Source organism: Oryzias latipes, chromosome 11 (genome assembly GCF_053564925.1).
Source record: "Oryzias latipes strain Hd-rR chromosome 11, Olatipes_Hd-rR_3.1".
Taxonomy (NCBI): Eukaryota; Metazoa; Chordata; class Actinopteri; order Beloniformes; family Adrianichthyidae; genus Oryzias; species Oryzias latipes.
The window spans coordinates 27,131,511-27,146,902 of record NC_136247.1 but is presented as its reverse complement, the minus strand read 5'-3'; the positions used below and the strand labels follow the sequence as shown (position 1 = coordinate 27,146,902).

Here is a 15,392-nt window from a genome sequence, read left to right as displayed (position 1 = left end):
CACATTGGAGTTCGTCTGGCTGCTCTGTAATCTGTAAAGCCATTGATGTACATAAACAAAGCTGGATCCAGAGCTGTCACACAGACAGCCGTCAGCGAAGATGAGATTTGAATTGAGGAAATGTTTATTTTGATCTCTAAAGGTAAAATAGTTCCTGTTTTTAATAGAGTTCTTGCTGATAGTCTCCATGTTCACACTCTACAGAGTATTTTTTTTTCTTTCTTTTTTTTAATTTCAAAAAAGAAAAGTTCCACTTGTGACCCCCTCGTGTTCTGTATGATTTTATGCTATTAACTTTGCGCTTTAAAAATCATAAAATGATTGAGCTTCTTTTGATTCTGTAGAAGAAATGCAGTTAAAAATGAAGAATTTGGAAGTAATCCAGGGTCCTGCTAATTTTCAGTCCAGTTTTTTGGACTAATTTGAATATTACTTTAACCTCTGGTTGTTTCTTCAGTGCTTACTTGGGATTTGGGAGCATGATAAAAAGGGTTTTCTTTTTGGTGAGAGTTCACAACTGGGACACTGACAAGATAATCATTTTTGCTCTTATTATTCTGAATTTTAATGTTCTTTTTAATGTTTTTTTTTCTTAAATACAAAAAACACTTTAAAGTATTTCTGTAGTCTACTTGCAATGAATTAAAAAAAGGCTGATAGGTCATTTTGGTATGAATTAAATGTGAGCGTATAAGTGAAATAATGCACACACAAAAAAAGCAGTTTGGAACGGTTTTCTAGTGATGAAATCCTTATTCCTCTTGCAGAAATTCTCAATGCAAATGAGCTGCTTCCAGCTGAGTCTCTCCCCCTTTAAGACTATTTTAGCCAAGCACTTTTATTTGTAATCGCACCTCAGCGCTTTGACAGCACGACTCTCAAACGGATGCCGGTTTGAATAACAAAACTGCCAAAGAAAAAGCACATGCAAATTAACAGACATCATGTAAAGTGAGGCAGATTTCTGTTGCTCCCATTTCCACTCCACTGTGCATGATTGCTGCACTTTTCACACTACAGATATTTTGATATGGAAAGGTCAGAGTTTCCATTTAAAAAAGGCTGTCAAATGACTGCAGCTAAACTTCAGAAAAGAAAGCAGCTCCATCAGGCTTTAGACTTCAAAATACAAAAGTTCAAGTGTGGTAATGACATGCCTGTGTTTTGTTTTTTTACCTAAAATGCTAGTAATGTAACTGGGATTACGTTGATTGTGGTCCAACAGACTGAGGCCGCAAAGTGCAGCAGAGCTGAAGAACGGGGGACAGAACTGGGGAGTCATGGGAGGAGCACGGGGCATGTTTGGGGGCTGGCTCGATGATGGACACTTTAGGAGGGGACGGGAGCTGCTCCTGGACATGGACAGGAAGATGGCAGAGGAGACGTCTGGGCGTCTGACTGGATAATTGGTGAGTTGTGTTCACCTCTTCCATGGTTTTGCTCAGTGGAAACACCATTTCCAGCTGGCCCCTATTTTTTTGTCCTTTTATTTGTTTTTGAGTCCAGCAGCCGTGTTTGTGCAGATTCCTTTTGCAATTCTTCTTGGCTTTTGTTCAAAAAGTTTGCCTTCCCACATTCTAAAATAAAAAATAAAAAAAATAACAAGAAGTTTTGGGTATAGAAACTAAAATTTGAAATTTGATGACTTTCACATGTTTACACAATACAAGAAAAGACAACTGTTTCTCAACCATCTTCACAAAATGTCAAAAGGTTAAATCTGCAATTGCAACTGAGGTTTCATTGACCTTTGACCCTGGGAAAAGACTGCTATCCTGAAAAAGAAACCCTTTAGTACCATCTACAAATTGAAACTCCTTGGGATTTGGATCGTCGCCTCCTAACTCCTGGAATATTACTGGGAAGCTACTTGGAAACAATTTTGCTTTTGTAGATTTTGAACGACGTTGGCGTGGCGAGCTCACAAAGGAGCCGTTTCTTTATTGCTCGCAGTTTTAATCGAAATATTGTGAAAATGTAAAACATATATCCCTGGCCTGAGCTAAATGAAGTGATATAACATAAGAGACGACCATATTAGGAATGTGGGTGTGGCTAACCAAAAGGAAATCCAAAAGTTGACTTTTGCCAAATTCCTTACATAAACTCCCGGGCGACGTTTACCGGGTCCTTGGTGGAGCGGGCAGACCGGATGGTAACGGCTGTGATTTCGGACGAGTCTAGCCGTAATTCCAGCCGTCACATCGGCGAATGTCCTGTCGCCTAGCAACCGTAAGTCGCGAACACAGACGAGTAGTGAACCTAAACATTTTCCTGACTTATTTGATCCAACTTTTAATCTTGGAGGTGTAAGTATAAAAAGTTGTAATTATCTCCAACTCCGGGTCCCGCTTCACCGTCCACCATTGTTGTCAGAAGATGTTCGGGTTCGGCCGCAATGCATCTTGGGACATGGACAGCATAGAATGAGACACCAGACCAATCTGTGAGCAACATGAGCTTAAAACGGGGCAAAAAGTTTTTACTCCTTTCAAAAAAGTATTCAAACAAAAGTGTTCAGATTTGATCAGCTGATTCTGAACGTTGATCGCATAAGCCGTTAAGCCAGCTTTGACAGAGACGTCTCAGGTGTTGAAGTTTTAATGCTTAAAGCTGAGAAAAAGAGTATTTTCCGGCTGAAATTGTGGGTATGGTGGGGTGGGGGGGGCATAGACTTTCTGACTTTTGGTCCAGCTAATGACGTCTGCAACCAGGTCCTCTTGAAACGACGCCGCTCGTGGCTTTAATTTTGGATTATTTTGTTATTCTTTTTGTTTGCGATCCTGCAGTTCCTTGTTTTTTAAGAAAGAAGGACGGCTAAGCTAACCGAGTCCAGACAGGAGGAGCTTGCAGGGTAATTTCTTTTAATTAAATCATCAACTAGGTCACATTCACAGTAAAAAAGAAATACTTTTTTTTTTTTTTTTTGGTAGGACGTGTGTTGATTATGCCATCAAATGCCAGAAATAATTAGCAATTTGTGACTTTATTCATTCCTCTGCAGAAACAAAAGCAGAGTTTAACAAGTGAGTGGAAAAAAGTGCACTTCAGAATTTGTCATAAAATATTTTGCTTCTAATGCTTAATTGGATCGCAACACTTTTAAACATGTTGTTTTTAATCAGACGTCCTTTATGTTTTTAGCTTATCTCTGTCACGCATTAGAGGTCAGAGGAATTACTTGATGCCGCTGGAAAACGGGTCCATGTGCATTTCTATGGGAACAAGCAGCAAACCCAGAATTCTCTCTACTATTTATGGATTATTCTTGCCTTTTTTCTCTCCTATCGTAAGTCAATCGTCATTAGCTTTAGTGTTTAGGATCATTTTGCTTGTTTCTGAAAGGCGTGATCATCATCTGTTCTGGTTTCATCCTGAGAGGGGTCAGAGGTCACAAAGGGTGGAACCTGCAAACAACAACAAAAAGGTCTCCAAAGGCTTTAGGCATGCACGGTGGGGACAGGCAAATCCACACAGAGACAAATAAAGCTGAATTGGGGGGGAAAAATGTTAATTCAAAATAAAAAAATAAAAAATTGGATGTCTTTTTAACTCCAAAAAATGTAAATTGTACTCATGAAAGTTGAAGTATTTTCCATTTGAACTGGTTGTGTGAAAACTGTCTTCATAACTAAACAACAGAAATGTGACTAATTGAGTGGCATAAATGTGAATTTCTGTTGAAACGACACCCTACTAGGAGCCTCATTTGCTTTGGCGCAGCACTGCTTACAACCTCAACAACCAAACTTGCTGGAAAGCAGGACGTTTCACATTATTGCTGTCCAACATTAGCTGCTCATTAGATCCTTTTTTTGTTAAGCTGAGAAAAACATATTTTACTTGAAAAAAAAACAGTTTTCTAGCTGCAGCCCAATCCCTTCTCCCCCTTTACGAAGCTCCGACCGAGCGGGTGATTCATCACAAACACAGATTCTATTAAACGGGACATAAAAACACTGCACATATGCTGCTGATGGCGCTGTGTGTAACTAAATCTGTGGGCTTTTTCACCCAGAACTGAAGGGACTGAGCTCCAGCCTGCGAGCGTTGAAGCCAACACTTCCATCCCAGGCAACAAACAGAGATCCTCCATCCAGCCAGTCGCTGTCTGTGTGTGTAGCTGTATGAGTTTTGGCTAAAACTCTTTAGTAACAAACACAAACTTCATTAAAAAAAAAATAGAGGAACAAAAAAAAAGCCTTATAGTAGACCCAAAATAGCAGCAGACTCCCTGGTGGGGCAAAGTTAGATAGATAAAAGGCTCCGCCTAGGGCAAAGAGTGATGACAGAGTCTGCTGCTTCTTCCCTCCACTGTCAGATCTGACAGAAGATTGAACGTCTTAATGTGTCTGTGCCGTTATCAAAATAGAATCTGTTCAAATGGTTTCCCCAGCACATAAATATGTTTAAAAAATGAACTTTTGAAAGCTTGTCACTGCTTTTGGAGGCCTTCAAAATCCCAGCGTGACAGCTGAAATCAATAATCAATATCGGCAGCATCCTGAATAACCAATGAGCCTGGAGATTGCAAATGGCATGCTCGGTGTCAGCTGTGCTTCAAAAACCCATTTTTCTCCCCTCTTAATCCCCCATAAATTCATTTTTAATGAGGTTTTATTTTCCCAGAGGGGAGCAGAAGTTACTTTTTGCTCAAAAATATTTAAAAAGTTGATCTGCAGTTCGTCTTCACAAGTGCAGATCTAATACACCCACAATTATGAACTATAATAAAAGCTGTGAATGAGAAATTTCTGAAAATAAAATCCCGCAGTCCTTAAGAACTTAAAGTTTGTTCTGTTAATTAACTTTGGAAATCGAAAATTTACTTTCCATCTTCTAAATGACTTTTGATTGCTTTATAGAAAATCTTCTTTTGGAAAAACAATTAAGTCCGGCTCCCCGTCAAAAACAGAAACTTTCTGACAAAAGAAAACGGGTCGCAGAAGTCAAGACGGCAATATCAAAAGACAGATTGCGATGCCGTTCGGTTTTTGTCTGTTTTTCCAAAAGCAAATCAACAAAAACGTCAGAAAGAAAGGAGAAAATTAGTTGGTGACTTTTGAGATGAAATTTGTGAAATGCAGTCAGATAATTAATTCTGCCCATTATCCTTTAATCTCAGGAAATTAGATTCGATTTTCATGTTTTTTTTTCTCTTATTTTGATCTTGTTCTTGAACATGTTTTCCTCACTTTAGGTGAGATATTAGTTTTTCTTTTGCATTGCTGGCAGGCGAGGAGCCTAAAGGCAGAAAAAGTTTCAACCAGACGACAACAAAGACTCTGTTGTGTGTTAATATCCAGAGTTTTTGGGGTTAAATTTGGCTGTAAATGAAATGTAAATAAAGAAAAACATCCATCAAAGTGAGTCTTGACCCAGACAAAGTGCTTCGTCAGTAAAACGGCAGCGTGACTCTTTTGTGGAGGTTTTTTCTCTCTCCCAGACTCCCCCATTGTCCACCCCCCCCCCCCCCCCACCAACCCACACGCCCCAATGACGAGAGCGAAAACAACCCCGCCTTTGTTTGTTTACAAAGAGGATTTGTCTCATAAAGTTGCAAAAATAAAAGAAAAAGCTTACATTTAAGCAGAGCGCTGCTCTTTGCCCCCCCCCCCTCCTCCTGAAATACCTAAAGAAACTTTGACATCAGAAGAAGCTCAGAGAGGTTTGCTTGTCTGGAGATAATGAATGAACATGAACGGCTGTCTCCTCTCTGGCTCTTTGGAGCTGGAGACGCTCAGTTCAGGTGCCAGTTGAGAGCGGAGGCTGGGGGGGGGGGGTCTCTTCTCCAAATCCGTTTGGCTCACAGAATCACCGACTGTTGACTGAAGATCGGCTCCAAGCAGATCAAATATCAAACTTCTGCTGAAAGAAAAGTCCAAAAACAAAACCTCTCATCTCAACATTTAGTTCTCAAACTCCAAATGTACTATTTTAAAGCCTCATTTGTGTGTAATCGCTTAAATGGCTAAATGTTCAGCAGAAGTTCAAAAGCAGCAAAGTCCTGCTGACTATTATGACTAAGAAGTGATTAAATCTTCCTTTTTTCTGTGATTAAACTCCAGAGTCAGGCAGGTAATTGCCATTCTGCTTCATTGCTTTTATACGTACATGTTTATAGGTCTTCCAGGCTCCTAATTGTGTGATTAATCGCTCGAAAGCAGAAAATCTGAAGCGTTAATGCTCCAAACCTTTTAGAATGACCACTTTGTCTTCAGGTTTTTCTTCACTACAACATTCATTTCATGTCAGTGGATTTCTATCCAGGTATGGGTGGGTAATGGATCTCCACCTTCATGCCCCCCCCTGTAGATCACCCCCGAGCTTCAGTTTTTAAAGATTCGGATGGAAATTCAGACTCAGAAACTTTTTTTTTTTTACCCCACATTTGGAATCCAGGTCTTATTCCTATCCCACATCCTGTGGCTTCCCTGCAGCTTAGAGGCAGCAAAACAACCTGCAGGCGCTTCACTGACACCTAATCATCACATTATGTGATCATGTATCATGACAGAGAATAAAGCATTTCGGTTTCCTTGGTAAAGTTTCACATCCATATGATTATTTCTCTCCATTCCTGTGAAAAATCTCTGTTTTTTTTTGATTTTCCATCTTTTTTTAATTTTTTTTTTAAAGTTATTGTGTTTGGAGCTGCAGCGTAGCTGCTGCATGCCACAGCTGGAAGCAATGCTAAGCAGAGACGAACGTCAAGCTCAGAAGCAGCCAAACACTCCGATTAATTATACAGAACAGGAATCCGTGGGCGGACGCCATCCGAGTGGCATCCTTCACAATCCACCCAGAAAATGGGTCTTTTGTGGAGATGAAAATATTTCTAAGCTGAGTTTTTAATGAACTATCAGATATCGGATATTAAAAGGGGGAAGGTTCCACAGCAACCCATGACAAACAAAGTGCAATATTTGTTAGCGACCCTTAGATGATGTCATTTAAAGGTGAAATTAAAAATCTGAGCGGTGATGAAAAGGATTGTCAGGTTATCCTGACACTCAATTTTAGGAAGATTTTATTCAGATTCTTTAGAATCAGGAGCGGACAGAAAAGGAAAAGAGCCATTTTCTGAACTCTCTGCGCGCTCTGCCACTGGGAGGGGAAGGGGGGCGGGGTTGCTCCACACCAGCAGTCCCACGCACAACTCAGGGGCAAATTTCTGATGAACTACTGTCCCAGAAAACAACACAGGTTTTTAGATTTTGACTACAAACGGCATCATCATAATTTAAAGACGCTTAGAAAATAGAGGACTGCAGTGGATCTTTCACCTCTAAACAGTTCTCATGAATGTCAAATAAAGCAATAAATATCAACATATTGTAAAATTAGGTTGTAAAGTTAAGCCTTTCAATAGAACAATTGGTGAGAAACCAGCCTCTAGTGGTCATTTGAAGAACTGCAACAGTTTAAGTTTTCTCTGATTTTATTTTTGTGAAAGATGCTACTGGAGCTTGTAAAAAATAAATGACATGTATTTATAAAGCACTTTAAATTAAAAAAAACACACCTCAAAGTGCACATAAAAGCAAACATAGCACAATAAAAACTAAAACCCCAACCACAGATCAAACCTCTCACAATAAAGGGCTGCCGGCCCTGAAGACGCTGTCGGTCCGGTCCTCCTGTCACCTGAGCGTCTCCATCCTAAACCCAAGGAGCCCGGCAACCACCCCAGCCTCCAACCAGCCAGGAGGGGCCAGAGCAAGGGAACCATGGGGAAAAAGCAGGCCCATGACCCCCCCAACCCCAAACCAGACATTCCAGCCTGGAGTGAGAAGACACTAACTTAACAGCAAAGATGTAGAAAAATGAAATGAGCTGATAAAAAACTAAAGCCAACAAATGACTCATAAAAACAATTACATAATAAACTTCTAAAGAGAAAATTCAAACTTTAAAAGCTGCTTAAAGCTGATACATAAGTGGATGAGTCTTCACCTCCTCAGGCCGGCTGTTCCATGTTGGAGCGAGGCCTCGCCGTGGGTTCTGGGTCAAACTCCAAGCCCTCTTCAGCAGTCCTGGACCGGAGGACCGGAGGCCTCCTGGAGCCTCATGGGCTACAAGTAATTCAGATAAAAAGAGACCCCGTGCAGGGACTTTAAAATCGTTTCCTCTTTCTGGTTTTAGTCGTGGAAAAAAGTGGATTTCATTAAGTAACCAGAAGTCGGCTTGTTTCAGGAGGACCTGGTCAATTCGCTTGATTCTTAATGGGTTTTTGTGTTGGGATGCATTTTTGTCCACGTGTGTGGTTGAATCACACTCCAACTTCACAACAGAAATAAAAGACTCACATTCAGGCTCCAAAAGTCATTTTATTGTAGTTTTTTTTAACTCTAAAAATATGTTGGTTGATTAAAATGATGGAATCTTTTAGCTATTTGCTCATTTTCCAGAAGTGCTGCTGCTTTTTTTTTTTACTACATATTTATTAAACCCTGAGGAAAGTAAACCATGAAAATGAACCAGTATTCATACAAGATACATTTATGTAATATGAGTTAATTTCATTACATTCAGATTTTCATTTAAAAAAGAAGAACATTTCAACATTTAGTAAAATATTTAAAATGTGTGGAAAATTCCCCTTTGATTCATCTCTCCTATAAAAAAAACGAAAAACTTTAAATTATGGTGATTAAGTGCATTACAGAAATAAAAGGCATCATCTGTCATTGTACCAAAAAAAAAAACAATTTCCCATCAAAAACATTATTAAAATGTCAAATATATCCCTAATTTCAATCCATATCAGCAGCAGGGCTGTTATTTGGGTGGGGAAGGTCTAACTAAATTGTAGAAATGAGACAAATGCTTATAATGGGGATAATTCAGGGATTGAAGCAAATAAATAAAAAAATGACCTGTGGCTGTGTGGCAAAACAGCAATGAAGCTGTGGACGGTGTTCAAATAAAACATAGGGCTCTGTGTGTGTGTGTGTATGTGTGTACCTAAAACATCAGGTGAGGGTTAGAGGTCATGGCAGCCAAACGAGCCCAAGAAGAATGATGAACAACGTTTTTATTGGACAGTCGTAGCAATTTATGGAGCGAAATCTTCCTGTAAAAAATGATGTTGGTACAATGTTCCCAAATTGTGATTGTGTGTGTGTGTGTGTGTGTGTGTGTGTGTGTGTGTGTGTGTAGCATCCATTGTCCTGTCTCTCTAATCACAGCAGCCTGGGGCTTCATTTAATCAGCAGAGCGTGCCGCAGAGTCCCATAATAACTTATCAACAGCCATAGCTTATAGATGAAGGCTTAATTGCCAAAATGCTGCAGAGCTGCTCGGTCCGTCCTCATCAGAATGTAAAACAGCAGCAGCCGAGGCTAAAATTACCTGTTTCCAAGTAACCACAGTTTCAACAATAAAAGTCATTATTTTTTAACTACATTTTTTTTAACTAATTCACTTCAGTTTGACTCCAGATTAAAATGTAACAGATTTCATCAACAAGATCCACCGGCGCTCCTGCCGTGTTTTTATGTCTGAACGGAAATGTCAGCTTTGTGCTTACAGACGAGGACGACGACGTTTGTGGGGGGGCTTGGCCCCGCCCACACAAGCACACCTGGGGGGGGGAGTGAACTTTTCTTCTTTGGGATCTTCAGTCACATTCAAACCAACAGCAAAAAATAGAAATGATTCCTAAGAAAAAGAAATATTAGATCTGAAACCTCACAGAAAGAGGATAAATGTCACTGAAATCAGATAAAAATCATCATAAAATACATTTTCCTGGCCTAAACTCTCATTTCTATGTTTTCTTTGTAATTTCTTTGCAAAAAAACCCCAAAACAAATGTAAAATAAAAGCTATCTTCCTCACCTGAACCCATTTGCGTCTGGACAAAAAGAAATAAAAGCAGTTTTCTTCAAATAACAAATAAGATTTATTTATTTTTTTCATTTTTTTAACATAGAATAATTTCCAAACATCTCATTATTTCATACATTGTTTTGAGATAAAAGTTGTCTGAAGCAATGTATTTTTAAAAGATTTCAGCGTGAAAGTGGCCTAAAAACACTGCTGTTTGCCTTCAACAGATATTTAAAAAAAAAGGCTTTTTCAAGTAAAACATGTGACTTTCCTTTGCACAATTTGAAGAGTTTAATTGGCGATTCATTTTTTTAAAATTCCCTTTTACTTTTATCACATTTAATATTCTTTAAAATGCTTTTTTGTTTAAGCTTAAGCCTGAAAGATCAGGAGAATTTAAGCAGATTCGATTTTTGTGAAGATTTTTTTCAGACTCATTTCTCTTTAATTTGACTTTTTAGATAACATCCATAAAAGTGATTCTGCGAGTGTTCAGCTGCTGACTTTGGGTCTCTGTGAGTCACTTTTACACCCGGCAAACTTTCTACCAGGCGAACGGTTTGAAAAGAGCGCCGGACGCTCCACCACAGAGCCGTTACGTTGCAGCGAGTCTGGGTTGGGAGCCACGCCCGATCACCTGCTCCTTCTGCGTTTCTGTTTTGCTTTTTCCATGTGAAATGATCAGACGCACATTTCTTGTCTGCTGGGAAACGATTTTGCATTTTTTTAATCAGTCCCCCCCCCTCTCCTTTTTTTTTTTTTTTCTTTCAGGTGCGAGTTGGACTCGTCTCTGCCGCTGCTGCTGGAATCGTACGAGGATCGAAAATGAAGAACGGAGCTACAAAAAGAATTCTTTTTTTTCAATTAACAGATATTGTATTTTTTTTTCTTTTCTTTTTCTGTTTTACTGATTTTTATGATTGTCGCATCCGAGGTCACGCAGGACGTCCTCCTCCGCCATGCTGGAGGTGATCTCATCTTTGTTCTTGACCTGCCGTGACCCCCAACATTCATGTGACGCTTAATTAAGACACGGGGGCGGGGGGGGGTGGGTGGCCTCAGAGCTGCAGGCTTTTATTTTGGCGAGGAGCAGGCACGCATCGGTGCTGGAGGGAGATGAGCTCTGAGAGAAATTCAGGGTCACGATGTGTGAAGAAAATTGAAATTTCCCTCCAATTCAGTGGATTCCAGGTGTCCCCCCCCCCCCCCCCCCCCTGTTCTGCACAGTAAAAGTGAGTTGGATTTTCCAGGTATAAAACCAAACGGAGGCGTGTCGGTGTGGGCGCCGCTCAAAGACGACAGGCGTTGCTGTGATCTCAGATGTGGCGGCGTTCTCTTAATGCGATAACGTTTCCTTTAAGGTGTGCGGCGCCGTTATGTGGAACAAAGTTCACGGTTCCTGTTGAGAGTTACACCGAATCTAGGACCTTTGCTTTCCTAGAAAACATACTTTTTCCCCAGAAAGGACGTCTAAAAAGAGAAAGTACGCTGGAAAATTCCGTTTTTTTTAACATGATTATTGTGAGAATTATGGATAAGCACAGTAGGATCAGTTCACACGTTCCTCTTCCAAAAGATGAACCATGACTTTCTTATTCTGAACGTCGTTTGCCAAGATAATGTTTTTATTTCCTAATTTCGTGCCCAGACTGGTGACGACGAGGAACTTAACAAAAGAGAAATTATTTCAAATTAGAGCATGAAGTCGGCTTATTTATAGATTTTAATCAAAAACACTTAAGTGGAAAAACAGGATTTATGACTTCTTTTTTTTTTTCTATTCAACAATCACATCACAAACCTCCCCCCTTTAGAAGTTTAGCCAGCGATCATCCGGATTTGTATTTTTCTGAGCATTCTACTTAGAAGAAAGCCGAGTCCCATTAACATCTGGAAGCTGGATAATAAGCGTTTCTCGCCGCTCTAAACTTTGCCCGTTCCGCTGGAGTTGCTTCATGAGCGACATGTCCCTGTAAGCCCCTTAAAAGCCCCTTAAATCCCACAAGTTTCCCTTGAAGTGAGCCCGGAGGGAGCGGGGGGGGGGGGGGATTAGCGGGTGGTGAACCCGGCGGATGGATGGATGGACCACCAGACGTGGGTGAGGTGATGTTTTGCGTGACCCGGTTGCCGTGGAGATGTGAACAAGGTGAACCAGAGCACTGAATGTGTGCCTGCAGCAGCAGTCTGACTGTACACACTGACTGACAGACAGGGTTGGATTGAAAAACAAACAAACAAACAAGAAAAAAAGAAAAAAAACACACAAAAACGCCGAGTGCCAAAGCTGGGATCTGCTGCATTCTCACTACACTTTTAAAGAAGGGTCCTTCTTCTTGTTGATGTACATAGATCATATATGTTGGTTTGTTTTTGCTTTCCTGTATTGATACAGATTTGTAAAATTTTGCGGAAAAGGTTTGTTACATTTTTGTAAAATGGGAGCAATTCGTCCCCCTCCGAAACTTCCCCTCCCCCCCTTTCTTTTTTTTTTTTTTTTTTTTTTTTAAATCCTAACCAGTTTGTCTCGGCTTTTGTTTGTTAGTTTGTTTTATTTTTTTCCCTAAAACCACACGGTGCCAGCAGTGGTATTTGGTGGATTTTATTTTATTTTTTTCCCTTTCCTTTCCCGTCTCTCCTTCTGGACTGAACCGGAGTGGAACCACTACAAAAAAAAAAAAAAGAGGAAAAAGAGCGACCGGTTGGCAATACTTCAGTCGTTTCATCTTCATCTAACCGGCGCTGGACTTCCGCAGCCACTTCCCGCTGAGAGGGAAGGGGGGGGGAGAGGCGGGGGGATGAAGGAGGAGGAGGTGGGGGGGGGGGGACTTCGCTTCACGTCCAATCAGATTTGAAGAAAAAAAAAACACGAAAAAGCACCTTTCAATTTTTAATTTTTTTGTTTTTTTCGTTTTTACTGTGCTGAAGTGAAGTCAAGTGCTATTATAATATTATGATATTATTATTATTATTATTATTATGACTGTAGCCACTCTGTCTGGAACCCTTTTTTCTTTTTTTTGAAGAAAAGCAAAAGGAAAAAAAAAAAAAAAACTAAAGCCAATCTGCACTTCTGGTTCCAGCGAACATGCTTGTATGACCAAGTGACTGTCGTGGATCTCTGTTTCAAAGAGGAACAAACCCCATCAAAAGAACAAAAGCAGTTAAGGATCTGTCAGTGCGGTGGCCGACGCAGAAGGAGGCGATGGCAACCATCACACAACCGCAAAAACCCACAATCCCGCTGCCTGACTCCCACCGTTTCCTTGCTTCCTGCTCTTCCTCCCTTTTTTCTTTTCACACTTCCTCTCCCCGTCCTCCTTTCTCTCTCTGTTTCCTCTCCGTTGTTTCCTTCTTCACACTCTGTCCACCGTCAGACACACCTGTACTAAACAAAAGAGACGAATAGCCTTTTATCCCATACAAGTTGGCTTGGTAGGCTTAGTTGAAACTAGTTCCATTCCGAAAAGAAGAATAATATTTAAAAAAGAAAAGAAAAAAAAAAGCTTCTTTATGTATTGCTTCTGCCACTGTAGTGTTCTGGTCAGATTTAAAGGTGATAAATGACATTTATCTGAAATACTCTATTTACAAATGCAAACCAGGGCTGGCCTCAAATCTCCTCGGCTCCGTCCAAAGTGTTCAGCAGCAGCTGGAGCTTCAGCAACGCTCCACCTGCTGCTGAACAGGCCTTCAAAGTTCACTCTTTTTGATTCTGATGTTAAACTGCAGCACCAGCAGCGCTCCTGTCCAGAAGCAGGAGCCAAAAGTCAGCGCTTGATCTGTCCAGGCGCGTGGTTTTCATTGAATATCCTTCTGCTGAATGTATTTGGAGAAGTGAATGTCAGGGGTTTGAATGTTTAAAGGAGGAGGAGGGGGGGCTGTGAGTATTAGCTGTGGTGAAGGTGTGTGTGTGCGTGCGTGTGTGTGTGTGTGTGTTGGAGCTGAATCCAGAGGACATCACAGCAGGAGGGATGTGTCCGTCCTCCTGGGATTCAGCCTCCGCTTTGCATCGTCCACAGAGAATCCACTAGAGCGGTCCGGCTCCTCTGCTTCCTGCAGCTGCAACGGCCAAGAATGTCAAAGCCTCTGGACCCGCCACAGAGGAAGAGTAGCTGCTGGGCTTCATCGCTCCCTTTCTTCAGTTCGATTTGTTTTTTCACTTTTCCTCCCGTAAAACAATCATCTTCCAAATCCAAAAACGTTCCTTAAAGCCACCAAAAAGTCTAAAAACCGTCGGCGTTCTAATCAGACGTATTCATGTCTTTGAGGGAATCTCTGATCTTGAGTTAAACCTTTGATACTTTAAGACAATCCGTATTTTCTTATTAGACAATTTAAAAGGCTTAATCTTTAAATGATTGCAGCTCCTATTATTTTTTTTTATTCTATTTTTCTTTTACTTTTGATTAAATTTCCTTTTCGAGGCGCTTTGAAATGTTCTCAGCAGATTTGAGGCCAACCCTGCTTTTTTTTTAGTTTTTTTTTAACAGATTCTGCTTCTTCTGCTACTATCAGCCCTCCACCCCTGGGCGCAGAAACGGGCCTGAACACCGTTTTCCGATCCGCGTCCCGCCTTTACTGTACCAGCATGTTTGTATCGAGCAGCACCAGCTTCTTCTTGCTAAGCTTCCAACACTTCTGCTCATCAGCTTTGTAAACAAAAAAACATAAAAAAAAGCTGAAAATCAGAGTGCCTGGAGCGAATAAAATTGTTAAAATGATAGCCATAAATTTTTGCATCAGTCGAAGAGTGTTCAGGCGCGTTTTCTGTGGCCCAGGTTCAGCGAAACAACCTGTTGATGTCTGCTGTATTTCAATAAAACGCAGCCTTTTTTTTCAAAGGGTACACTGTGTTCTCCTCTGTGTGTCGCCACGGTTTACACGCACGTAAACACACCGCCGCTTTCATCTGAGCAGGTTCCCAGAACCCGTGTCTGGTTCTTTTGGTCATTTTCTGCTGAGCAGAGACACGAGTTTGAAGCAGGGCCTCAAATGTGTTGAAATGACTCATTACTTATTTCTACGAAAGGTTTTTAGGACACCCAAATTAGTTTTAGCCGCGTTGAATATTAGGAGGGTCCCTCCACCAGCTCCACCTTTTGTCTTTAGAACCTGCCGATTCCCTTCCGTGGTTGCTGGAGCCTATCCCAGCGAGTGTTGGATCCGGACCCTGAACAGCCCGCCAGTCTGTTGCAGAGCCACAAAATCCCACATTTCCACCTAAGGACACATTAGAGACGCCGATTCACCTGGGAGTCCTGTTCTGGACCCACGCAAACTAACTCAGGGTCCCAGTCAGGATTCACACCTGTGACACGGCAGCTACCACTCCACCATGCAGCCATTTAATAAGTAAAGATGATAAAAAAGAAGAAAAGCAGGCCTACCCGACTTCTGCTCTCTTTTGAAATCTGCCTGAAAAGATTAAAAGCCGTTTTCTTTTTTTTTATTCACTTTTTTTTAACCATTTTATATTATTTAAGATAAATGTATCTCATGGTGTGTTTTTTTTTTTCATCACTGGTGATCAAAGACCAACGGCCGTGAAAATGCAGGGG

At 40.9% G+C, this 15,392-nt stretch overlaps 1 protein-coding gene across 2 annotated transcripts in view; it reads left to right on the top strand.

Annotated features, from left to right (window-relative positions):
* Positions 1 to 14,680, top strand: part of LOC101174441 (zinc fingers and homeoboxes protein 2) — a 149,033-nt gene extending 134,353 nt beyond the window's left edge. For both annotated transcript variants that reach the window (XM_078955109.1, XM_023960308.2), the window contains 2 exons: positions 1,226 to 1,409; positions 10,606 to 14,680. In XM_078955109.1, the coding sequence (XP_078811235.1) occupies positions 1,226 to 1,406 (181 nt within the window). In that variant the 3' untranslated portion in view covers positions 1,407 to 1,409; positions 10,606 to 14,680. The remainder of the gene's footprint in view (positions 1 to 1,225; positions 1,410 to 10,605) is intronic.
* Positions 14,681 to 15,392: the final 712 nt, after the last annotated feature.